Raw genomic sequence first — 12054 nt, forward strand, 5'->3', positions numbered from 1 at the left:
CTTCGGGGTTGGCCCTCGCAGCCTGCATGGTGGGGTGGGGCGACGGTTCCCGGTAGGCGGGGTCAGACGTCTCCAATACAGGGGCAATGGGCTTTGGGGAAGGGGTGTGGCTACGCGGAGCAGCGGTTCCCTTTGGCTCAAAGTGGAACTGACAATGCCAATTCTTCTCGGTGACTGCTTCCCGTTTAAGGTTACGATGCAGTCCTTTGCTTGAACTCCAAAGAGAGCGGACGGGACTCACTCTCTCTCTCGGGAAGTCCCGGGTTATGTCACCCTGGTGGCACAGGGCTGCGGAGCAGCAAAGCGGGCGGTTCCGTTTGTCTCCCACAAAAAGCGGGGTCACGCAGGGCGGCTGAGCACAATTCCTGCTTATACGAGCTAGTACACACGAAGTCGTGGCTGCTCGGTCTGCTGCTTACATTTGTAGCTGATGTTGGACTGCCGGGCTTGGGCTAGTCCTTTCCCCTCTGGGCTAAAGCTTACCCTGGGGAGTCCAGTCCTCTTTAAGACACGGTGGAGTCTTCTTCCTATCTGCTGGGACTGGGCTTTCGACGCTGGCTTTTGTACTTTCAGTGACGGGATCTCCTTTGCAAATTCCTTGAGCAAACTGAGGCACGGCAGCTTTCCTGGGGCACTGGCTTCTTCTCTGTGTTGCAGAAGCCACTAGTATGCATGCATGTGGGAGTGAGAAGACTTACAGGCAATGGCTTAAGGTTCAACAAGACAAAGTGCAAGGTCCTGCATCTGGGTCGAGGCAATCCCAAGCACAAATACAGGCTGGGTAGTGACTGGCTAGAAAGCAGCCCTGAGGAGAGGGACTTGGGTGTGCTGGTGGATGAGAAGCTCAACATGAGCTGTCAATGTGCACTTGCAGACAAGAAAGCCAACCAGATCCTGGGCTGCATCAAGAGAAGCGTGGCCAGCAGGTCAAGGGAGGTGATTCTCCCCCTCTACTCAGCTCTGGTGAGACCCCACCTGGAGTACTGCATCCAGTTCTGGAGCCCCTATTACAAGAGGGATATGGACATGTTGGAGCATGTCCAGAGGAGGGCCACCAGGATGATCAGAGGGCTGGAGCACCTCTCCTATGAGGACAGACTGAAAGAGTTGGGGCTGTTCAGTCTGGAGAAGAGAAGGCTCTGAGGTGACCTTATTGTGGCTTTTCAGTATCTGAAGGGGGCCTACAAGAAAGCTGGGGAGGGACTTTTTAGGCTATCAGGTAGTGATAGGACTAGGGGGAATGGAATAATGTTGGAAGTGGGGAGATTCATGCTGGAAGTGAGGAAGAAGTTCTTCACCATGAGAGTGGTGAGAGCCTGGAATGGGTTGTCCAGGGAGGAGGTTGGGGCCCCATCCCTGGAGGTGTTTAAGGCCAGGCTGGATGAGGCTCTGGCCAGCCTGATGTAGTGTGAGGTGTCCCTGGCCATGGCAGGGGGGTTGGAACTAGATGATCCTTGTGGTCCCTTCCAACCCTGACTAATTCTATGATTCTTAAGTACTGCGAGCTTACAAAGCGAGAGCAAAGCGAGAGCATACGAAGCTCTGGATAACAAAAGGAGAGAGCAAAAGGAGAGAGCAACTTGTTTACAAGTGGGGTAATACTTATAAGTTTCTCGAGGCTGAAATTGGCCAATTGGCATTCTTGTCAACAACCTGCTTTATCCTATAGAAAGCGTGAAGCTAGAATTATGCCCTTAAATGGAAGAAGCATGAGCATGCCATGTGATGGGTGCATGTAGTTGTTTACCCCTTACAAGGCAGGTTGGGGTTGTTTTGCCATCTGGCTGGGCCTGGGCCTTTGTTCCCCACTCCGGAAAGGAGGGTGGAAGAGGGGAACTTGCCCAAACATGTTGGGATGAGTTTTCCAGTATTTGGGGGCATAATTCTGGGCATATGGTGCCTTCACCACAAAAGGTCAAATTACATCGATTCCACAAGAGAAACATAGGAACTATGAATTTGTGCAAGATAATGATTTATGAGTTTTAATTGATCTTTTTATTATAAACTATTAATTTCAGTGCTCTGAAGGTATCTGCTGATACTAGTGATTAGACTTAGAACTTTAAAGGAATCCTTTGTAGTAGTGTTGTTTCTCTTAATATTCCTCTCTTGCCTTTTTAGTGATTGTAAATGGGATTATAATAATGGATAAAATAAAGCAAATCTGTTCTTTGTTTGCAGAGTATTGATTACAGTTATAGTCACATAAATTATAGAACAAGATTTTCCATACAGAAGTAAGAGCCTGAAGAATAGTAAGGAAACCAACTCAGTACCTCCCTTACAGTAGATGAAAGGGGCCTACAAGAAGGATGGAGAGACTTTACAAAGGCCTGTAGTGATAGGACAAGGGGCAGTGGCTTCAAAATAGAGAAGAGTAGATATAGATTTGATGTTAGGAATAAGTTCTTTACCATGAGGGTAATGGAACGCTGGAACAGGTTGCCCGGAGAGGTGATTAAGGCCCATCCCTGGGTGAGGCTTGACAGGGCTCTGGGCAACCTGATCTAGTTGAGCACACCCCTGCTTACTGCAGAGGGTGTTGGACTAGATGACCTTTGGAGGTCCCTTCCAACTCAGACCATTCTGTGATTCTGTGAAAAGGTGACATTTTATTTCCTGGGTAATTTGAATATCTGGATATGAGACTGGAAGGTCCTCAACTTAATATAAGCAATATCAGGTCTCTGCCTATATTCCAAAAGCAAGTAAAAATTATTCTGGATGATCATGGGAAAATATTCCTGGGTATATCTCAGGAACCTAGTGCTATGTGATGCATAGGAAGACTACATTTTCCACTAAACTTTTCCCTTTGCATGTTCTCCCACCATTCTGTATATAAATTGCTCAAAACTTCTATTTGTGAATGTAACAGACTGTATTTACGCTCTCTCATATTGAAGTTTCTTTCATTATTTCTTTTTCTTATATCATCTCTACAAACAACCAATCTGTAGTCTTTTAGTTGTCTATTTGAAGATCCTAATACATTGGAAATGTGAAATACATAGCGTGAATTATTTTGACTATATAATGAAATAGTATTTTCCCATGAACTTCAGTAAAACATGTAACTTCTGTGATCTTTGTGTTTATTCAATGGATAAGATAGGTGGCTACTAGAGTAATATCTACTTTTTCATGTAAAAAACGGTAAAGTCTGTTTGGGAAGGAGTGAGTGATTTTACTAACTGCGTATTGTTAAATCTCAAACAGAAAATATATGCTTACTAGCCTGTGGCCACATCAGCCTGAACATGCCCTATTTCAGCATTGGGCCCAGTTAGTACTTGGATGGGATATTGCTTGGAAATAGAGAGTCCAGGTGTTGTAGGCTTCACCAAAGGGCCATGAAGATGATGAAGGAATTAGAGTAGCTGCCATATGAGGAGAGCTGGAGAGAGCTGAGACTGTTAAGCTTTGAGAAGAGAAGGCTGATGAAGAGAAATCTTATCACTGTTTAGAAATAGGTGATGGGAGGGAGCAAAGAAGAGACAGACACTTGAAATGTAAAATGAAATACAGAAAATTCCATCTGAGCACAAACCACTTTTTTTTTCGTATTGTGAGAGTTCTAAGCAATCTATTCTTGTTAAACCCTCCTTCAAGATGGGGGCTTGAACTAGATGAACTTGCCAGGTCTCTTCCAACCCCAACTATCAGGAGGGGGTTGTCTGTTTAGAAGAGTTTCAGTTGGAAGGGACCTAAAACAATTATCTAGTCCCAGGCCAACCAAAAGTTAAAGGATATTGCTAAGGGCATTATCCACAGACGGGCATGGGACACCAACCACCTTTCTAGGAAGTCTGTTTCAGTGTTTGACCACCCTCACGGTAAAGAAATGCCTCCTAATGTCCAGTCCGAATGTCCCCTGAGACAGGTTCAAGCAATTCCCATGAGTCCTGTCACTGGATCCCAAGGAGGGAGAGATCAGCACCTCCCTCTCCATTTCCCTTCCTCAGGAAGCTGCAGAAAGCAATGAGATTGACCCTCAGCCTCTTTTTCTCCAAACTAGACAAACTCAGAGTCCTCAGCATGTTATAGGACATGCCTTCCAGCCCTTTAACCAGTTTTGTTGCCCTCCTCTGGACATATTCAAGGACCTTCACATTCTTTTAAAATCATAGGTACCAGAATGCACATAGTAATCAAGGTGAAGGCACACCAATGCTAAATACAGTGGGATAATTCTCTCTCTTGCCTGGCTGGTTGTGCTGTGTTTGCACCCCAGGATGTGATTTGCCCTCCTGGCTCCCAGGGCACACTGGTGACTCATGTTGAGCCTACTGTCAACCAGCACCCTCAGATCCCGTTCTGCAGTGTTACTCTCCAGCCTCTTCTCTCCCAGTTTATGCTTGTGCCCAGTGTTGCTCTGTCCCATGTATACAATCCAGCATATTTGTTCTTATTAAATTTCATGTCATAGATTGGAGCATTGGGTAGATACCACTGAAAGGCATCTTGTCCCTCAAGAGAGTCAACAGCACCTCCCAGTCTAGTATCCTCATCAAACTTGCTAATGATGCATTCAACTCCTGCAAGCAGATAGCTGATAAAGATATTGAACAGAACTGGCCCTAGAATTGAGCCCTGAGGAACACCACTGGTGACCAGTTGCCAGCTAGATTGAGCCCCATTCACTATGACCTTTTGAGTCCTGCCATTCATCTAATTCTTCACCCAGAGCACCTGTTCATCTCACAGTTGGACAACTTGTCCAGAATCATAGAATCACCTGGTTGGAAATGACCTCTAAGATCATCAAGTCCAACCATAACTTAATATCTCCCTGTACACAATTGTTTGACCATGTCCCTGAGTTCTTCATCCAGACATCTTTTAAATACCTCCAGGGATGGTGAGTCCACTACTTCCCCAGGCAGCCTATTCCAGTGCCTGATGACCCTTTTGGTGAAGAAATTTTTCTTAATATCCAATCTAAACATTCCCTGGTGCAACTTGAGGCCATTTTCTCTTGCCCTATCACTTGTTACCTTGTTACTTGGGAGAAGAAGCCAGCCCCCACCTCCTTTCAGGTAGTTGTAGAGAACAATGAGGTTTCCCCTCAGCCTCCTCCAGGATGAACAACCCTAGCTCCTTCAGCTGCTCCTCATAGGACTTGTGTTCAAGACCTCTTACCAGCCTTATTGCCCTTTTCTGGACACACTCCAGCACCTTAATGTCTTGTAGTGAGGAGCCCAAAGCTGAACACAGTACTAGAGTACAGGGGTAAGATCAATTCCCTGGTCCTGATACAGGCCAGGATGCTGTTGGCCTTCTTGGCTGCCTGAGCACACTGTTGGCTTGTGTTTAGTTGACTGTCAACCAGTACCCCCAGATCCCTCTTTGCCAAGCCACTCTGCCCCAAGCCTGTAGCGTTGTATGGGGGTTTTGTGACCAAAGTGTAGGACCTGGCACTTGGCCTTGTTGAATGTCATACAGTTGGCCTCAGCCCATTGATCCAGCCAATAATGATCACTGCAGATTCTTCTTTGCCTCCAGTAGATCGACACTCCTACCCAATTTAGTGTCATCTGCAGACTTACTGAGGGTGCCCTGGATCCCCTTGTCAAGGTCATCGATGTGGCAGCACTCCAGTTATGTGAGCTGTCCCATCATGTTTATATGATGGCAACTATATCATATTTTTCCTGCTGCATGATGGCTTCCAGCTCCTCCTCTTTGTTGCCCACGCTATATGCATTGGTGTACATGCACTTCAATTGGGCTATTGATCCTGACACCTTTTTGCAGGGAGAAGACCTAATTCCTACCTGTCCATTCTCAGGTGGTCCCATGGTTACTAACCAATTGGTAACCCTTGCATCTCTGCTACTGAATGGTTCTCTGCTTCTATCCCCTTCCCCCTTCAAATCTAGTTTAAAGCCCTTTCTATGAGCCCTGATAACTCTTGTCCCAGGATCTTTTACCCCCTTTGAGACAGGTGCACTCCATCTGTTGCCAGCAGACCTGGTGATCTGTGAAGTGACCCATGATTAAGGAATTCAAACCTCCTGCCTGTGACACTAGTCTCAGAGTCAGGATATTTGTGAGAGTATCAAAAGCTTCACTAAAATTCAGAAAAACTACATCCACCATCTTTCCTTCATTCACCAGGCATGTGACCTTATCATAGAAGGATATCTGATGATTGCATTGTCCTTTACATGCCTTTTAATAACATCCAGTATGAACTTCCCTTTAATTTTTCAAGATACTGAGGTTAGATTAACAGGTCTGTAGTTTCCTGCATCTTCCGTCACCCCTTTCTTGTAAACTGGAAGAACATTGGCTAGCTTCCAGTCAGCGGAGATTCCCCAGGCTGCCAAGACGTTTAGTAGATGATCAAGAGAGGTCCTGCTAACTCCTCCTGTACTCTGGGATGATTCCAAACAGGCCCCATGGATTTATGAACATTCATTTGACACAACTGATCCCTTACAATTTCAGTGTCCACAAATGGAAAGTCACTGTTCCTGCAGTCATAGTCCTCCAACTCAGAGGACCAGGCAGCCCAAGGTCAATCAATATTATTAAAGACTGAAACAATAAAAGTGTTGAACGCCCATCCCCATTTGTCAGGTGACCATCTTCAACAACTATGTTGTTGAATGTTTCCTTTTGACTCCTCTTGCTATTAACATACTTTAAAAAGCCTTTCTTCTCTCATGCAACATGAGCCAGTTTCAACTCTAGTTGAGTTTTGGCCTTTCATGTGTCTTCCTGCATATGCAAACCAGGGTTCTGTACTCTTCCTGTGAAGCCTGACCTCACTTCCACAGGTTATACAATTTCTCTTTTCTCCTGAGTTCCAAGAGGGGCTCCCTGTTCAGACAAGTTGGTCTTCTATCTTACTTGCTTGACTTGCAGCACAAGGGGATTGCCTGATCCTATGTTTTTAAAAACTGACCAGCACTTATGGACCCTTAAGCCCTCAAAAGCAGATTCCTAGGGGACAGTGCTAAGTAGCTTGCTGAATAGCTTAAATTTTACTCTCCTGAAGTCCAGGGTAGCAACTCTACTGACCTTTTTTCTCATTATGTTGAAAACTTTAAACTCAGCCACTTTTCGATCACTGTAGCCAAGACAGACACCTACCCTCAAACCCCCCATGAGTCCTTCTCTATTCACAAACAGAAAGTCTATGAGGGCATCTAATGATACTAAGTACTTGTGATGAGAAGTTATCTTCCACAAGCTTCAGGAATTTCCCAGACTTGATTGTCACAGCACTATGGTATGCCTAGTTAAATGCCTGGGAAGTTGAAATCTCCCATAAAGACCGGGGTTATCGATGCAGAGATTTTTGCTAATTGCCTATTGAATAACTCATTATCTTAGTAGGGCGATCCCATTCTTTCCTATCCCCCTAATTCTTACCCAGAGGCTCTCAACCATATCATCCCTAACTGTAAAAGCTGTACAGCTGACATGTCGCATTAAGGCATGGACTCCGATATGGTGGTGAAAGATGTTTTATTAAAACATCTGAGAGTTTATATATCCTAAAGCGGCTGATACAACATGTGGGCAAAATTACAAAAACTGCATCTGTGTGATAATACGACTTAACAAGCAAACATTTTTTCGCTACTCAGTGACGTCGCTCCCTCCTTATCTAAGAGGTCAAGGTAGCCACAAACAGATGCTTCTTTTAGATACCAGAAGGCTCTCATCCCATGGTTTCATGCTCACAAGCATAACTCTGTCCTTGTTGTCTGACTGATCTTTTAAGGAGGACTTAGATCCTGCTTTTAAGGAGGACTTAGCTCCTGCTGGTCCAGTTCCCATATGCAGCCACACCTCTCTTACATACAGTGCAACTCCACAACTTCATCTGCCCTGCCTATCCCGCCGGAACATCCTGTAGTCCTCCACCCTGTTCTAGGACTCATTCCACTAAATTTTGCTAATACCAGTGATATCACAGCTCTGGGAACTGACTGACACTTCCAGTTCATCCTGTTTGTTTCTTGTATTGTGTGTGTTGGCATACTAGCATTTCAGATGCTCCTAAGCACTCAATGCTTCCCAGAGCATCATAAATTCTTGTATAGGAATTGCCCCCCTCAGAAGATGCTATGCCAACCTTTGACTGACCTTCAGCTCTCCTGTTGGTATCCACTTCCCCTACTGATTCTAGTTTAAAGCCCTCTCAATCAGTCCTGACAGCTTATGAGCGAAGAAGTGTATCCCCCGTTAGGATAAGTACATCCTGCATATCCTGTGTAACTGTGATGGTTTGAAACTGTCTTTTTAATTTTTTTCCTTGCAAAGTTCAAACAGAGAAAGCGAAAGAGTGTAAATAAGTCACTATTGGGTGTAAGAAAGCAAAATAATGATTGTTCTAAACACTTCCGTTGGATAGATAGAAATGTTTAAGAACTATTACTCAAAACAAAAAGACTGTTCCATGGTTATAAAAAGCAAAGTTCCGGTGGAGGTACCATTCAGTTTTGTAGTTCATACTTATTTATACTTTTCTTGAGTTATTCCGTGTAAATTGGGTTTTGTTGCTGTCAGATGCTAAAAAGAACCATAAACCCTTTTCCTTAGATTTTTTTGTGGTCAGTCTGATTTCATGCTTTACATTTTACACGTTAGATAACTTGGATCACTTGCAAATTCATTGTCCTAGTTTTGAGTCATGATCTTCCCATGGCAAAAGGACAGAAAAGATATTTTACCCCTACCCAAGGATTAAAATAAAAATGCTCCACACTGGATTAGAAGTTTAAATGGAAATTCTATTTACAGATATATATACAAAAAGTATTCAGGTAAAAGGAATACATTTTCAAATTAGGCTCAGTTCTTCACCTGGGCCTACCAGGCCAAAACCTTCCAGAGCCTTCCAAAAACCTTCACCCCACTCAGCCTCAGCAGGCCCAAGAGCAGACCAAACTGTCCCCCCCCCCCCCCCCCCCCCCCCGACCCAGGCCTACCGCAGGCTTCTCCAGGCCCAGTGGCGTAGCTTAAAATTCGCAGCCAGCCAAGGCCAAGAGAAAAACCTCTTCCCCACAAAAGATAACTGCACGTGCGTCCTGACTGGAGAGAAGAGAAAGAGATTTGGCTGTGCACTCCCTTAAATAGAAAAATACAGGAAAACGGAATAGAATAAGAGATTACAATATCTTGGGACAAACTGCCCATCCCCCTGGGACTCTCTAGCCTCTGGAGGACTTTTCTTTGTGGTTATACCAATTAACTCTTGATTTCCCTTAACCTACAACATTCGTTCTCAAGTGTATTTGATTATGTGTGGTATTTTTCTGTTTGCAATGTTTGGCTTGGTCAGTCATTTGGGTTGCTTTAGTGGTAAAACAATATACAGTGACCATCGGAGTTGAGTTTGTAGGGGAGAAGAGGGCTAAAGAAGAAAAAAACCTTTAATCTCTCATCAAGGAATAAATTTCTAGTCTGTGGTACTGGAACTCCAAAATAAATTTTCAATTAAAACTTGGATTATTCTTTAGCTCATTTTACAACATTGGAAGAAATCAGGCAATTGCTTCTTATGTTGAAGGATGACTCTTATTTTTTTAACCAGGGAAGGAGAGGAGACTTTGACAGTCAAAGTATTCTCAATTTGATGAATGAGGAAAAATTATATGAAGTTGCATTATTATTGATTGCCCTCACAACAAGATGTTGGCAGTAGCTGTTAAACGTGTAAAATGCAATGATTATTTCAGGTAGTATGGTAAAGCTTAAATGTTTATGGAGAAAATGGCATATGCATATTGCATATCAATAGAAATTGAAGTTTATTTGATTTTTTTAGTAGTACTGAGAAATTCAAGTCACTTTAGAAACTTGAAAAATAAAAACATTTGTGGGAAGATTCATTGATTTAACAGGCTTACACTAGCTCATAGCTTAGAAGAACAAGATAGAGAAAAAGCAAGCAAAGATGTCTTTCTATTACTTCATTTACTAGTTTTTATTGATCATTTTATAGTATTCTATATATTTCCTTTGGACAAAATGTTATCCATTAGTAGTAGACCAAAGATTTATCCCGTGTATTGATTACATTTGCACACACAATATATATGAAGTGAAGAAACATATAAATTATGGTTTTTGTTCTCTCCTTACTTAGCTCTTTATTTTCAGGTTGATACTTTGTATATGAATGATTCACCTGTCTTGATATTAATGTTACTTCAATTTATCGCAGTGTAACTGTAAATAACTGCAAAAATAAGAGCAACTCAAAGATATGTTGAATTTTAGCTTACGTCTGTCACTACTCCCTTCCTGATCCTTCAAAATACTACTTAAAACCGATTCTGGTAATTAGAATGCAAGCTTCCCTGTAGGAGTATTATTGACTGGGTAGGTAATTTAGCATGATAGCTCAATGATTTTGAAGTATAATCTGCATAATCCACATTACAAAACTTTTGTTTCCCACTCCTGTCTTCCTAGAAAGAAATTGCTTTGCACAGTTTGAAGTATCTCCCATTCCCCTTTCCTAGTTAGTCTGGGACTAATAAAATAGCAGAAGAGAACTGGAAAACACACGTGTTACTTTTATACGGGAAAGGAAGTGTACTCATTTGGTATTGTGATGGGTTGACCTTGGCTGTCCACCAGGTGTCCACCAAGATTCTTATTCCACCTCCCCAATGCGGCAAAATAAGATGAAAAACTTATGGGTCAAGATAAAAGCACTCTAATAAAGAAAACCAAATGCCATGTGCAGAAGCAAAGAAAAACAAAAAGATTAAAAATATTTATTTTCTACTTTGCATCAGCATGGGATGTCCATCCACTGCCTGGAAAGTAGGACCTCAGTATGCATAGCGGTTGCTCCGAAAGTCAAATGCATTAACAAATGCCCTCCCCCCCACCCCCTTCTCTTAGCTTTTATTGCTGAGCACAATGTCATATGATATGGAATATATCTTTGATCAGTTTGGGTCAGCTGTCCTGGCTATGTCCCTTCCCAACCTCTTGTCCACCCCCTGCCTACAGATCTTCAAGGAGTGAGGTTGCAGAGACAGCCTTGATGCTGTGGGAACACTGATCAACAGTAGCCAAAACTGGTTTATTATCAACATGTTCTAGCTGCTAATATAAAGCATAGCATTATGAAAGCTGCTATGGGGAAAGTTAACTCTATCCCAGCCAGACACCATACAGGCATTTTCAACAACTGGTCGAAAATGTTCTGTGGAGTTTAGCAATAATACATTATGAATACAGTTCTGTGAATTTTCTTGACTTCGATGTATTAGCACAGTGTCCTTGCTGCAAACAAGGTTGTGATTTTTATTATAAATTTGTGATGAAATGTAGTGTGATTGCATGGAAAACCAAATTCTCATACAGAGGAAAAAAACCAACTAACTGGTTTAACTTTGTAAATCTTATTCTTTTGTTTGAACAGCATCGCTGAGATCATTGAACATTATAGAAAAGAACAGATTGTTGAAGGATATTACCTTAAAGATCCTGTTCCAATGCAGGTAAAACTTCATCTCTGAATACTTATTATTGAAGATATTGACTTAATCCTAAAATATTTACAATATAGGAACTGAATTACAGCAGGAGATATCCATAATGGTTGAACAGCATTATCCCCTCCTGAATTTTTGTTTTGAGCTTGTGTGTTTCTTCCATTTTATCCTCATGCATTCACTTACCTAAGATGGGTTTTAGTAAACATAAGGTATAGTAAGCTTTGTCTATTCTCTGGGGTGTAAATGTTCAGTCTTGTGCCCTCAGTTCTGGTCACTGCTTGAATCAATGATGTGCCTTAATATCATGTTGGGGGGGGGGGACGGACACAGGAACTAGGCTGCCCTACATTCTTCCATGTCTGGCATCTTTCTTCCATCAGAGAAGATCTATATACACAGAAAAGCTTCAGAGATGGTCAGGGGACTGGGATTACAGGGCATGTTCTGGAACATAGTGTAAATTCATCCTAAGAGACTACTGATAATAAGCAAACTACATAATCTAGTTTTCCATAGTTATAGCTAGTTCTGAAATATATTTGTATACTTTGTTTCCTAACTATCTGCAAACTTT

General features: G+C 42.6%; 1 protein-coding gene across 1 annotated transcript in view; it reads left to right on the forward strand.

Moving 5' to 3' along the window:
* The window catches only part of LOC128979116 (ras GTPase-activating protein 1-like), a 203148-nt gene that overhangs the window by 68207 nt on the left and 122887 nt on the right, over window positions 1-12054 (forward strand). Inside the window, exon 10 of the mRNA XM_054397213.1 lies at window positions 11405-11483. Within this exon, the coding sequence (XP_054253188.1) occupies window positions 11405-11483 (79 nt within the window). The remainder of the gene's footprint in view (window positions 1-11404; window positions 11484-12054) is intronic.

This window comes from Indicator indicator, chromosome W (assembly GCF_027791375.1).
Source record: "Indicator indicator isolate 239-I01 chromosome W, UM_Iind_1.1, whole genome shotgun sequence".
Taxonomy (NCBI): Eukaryota; Metazoa; Chordata; class Aves; order Piciformes; family Indicatoridae; genus Indicator; species Indicator indicator.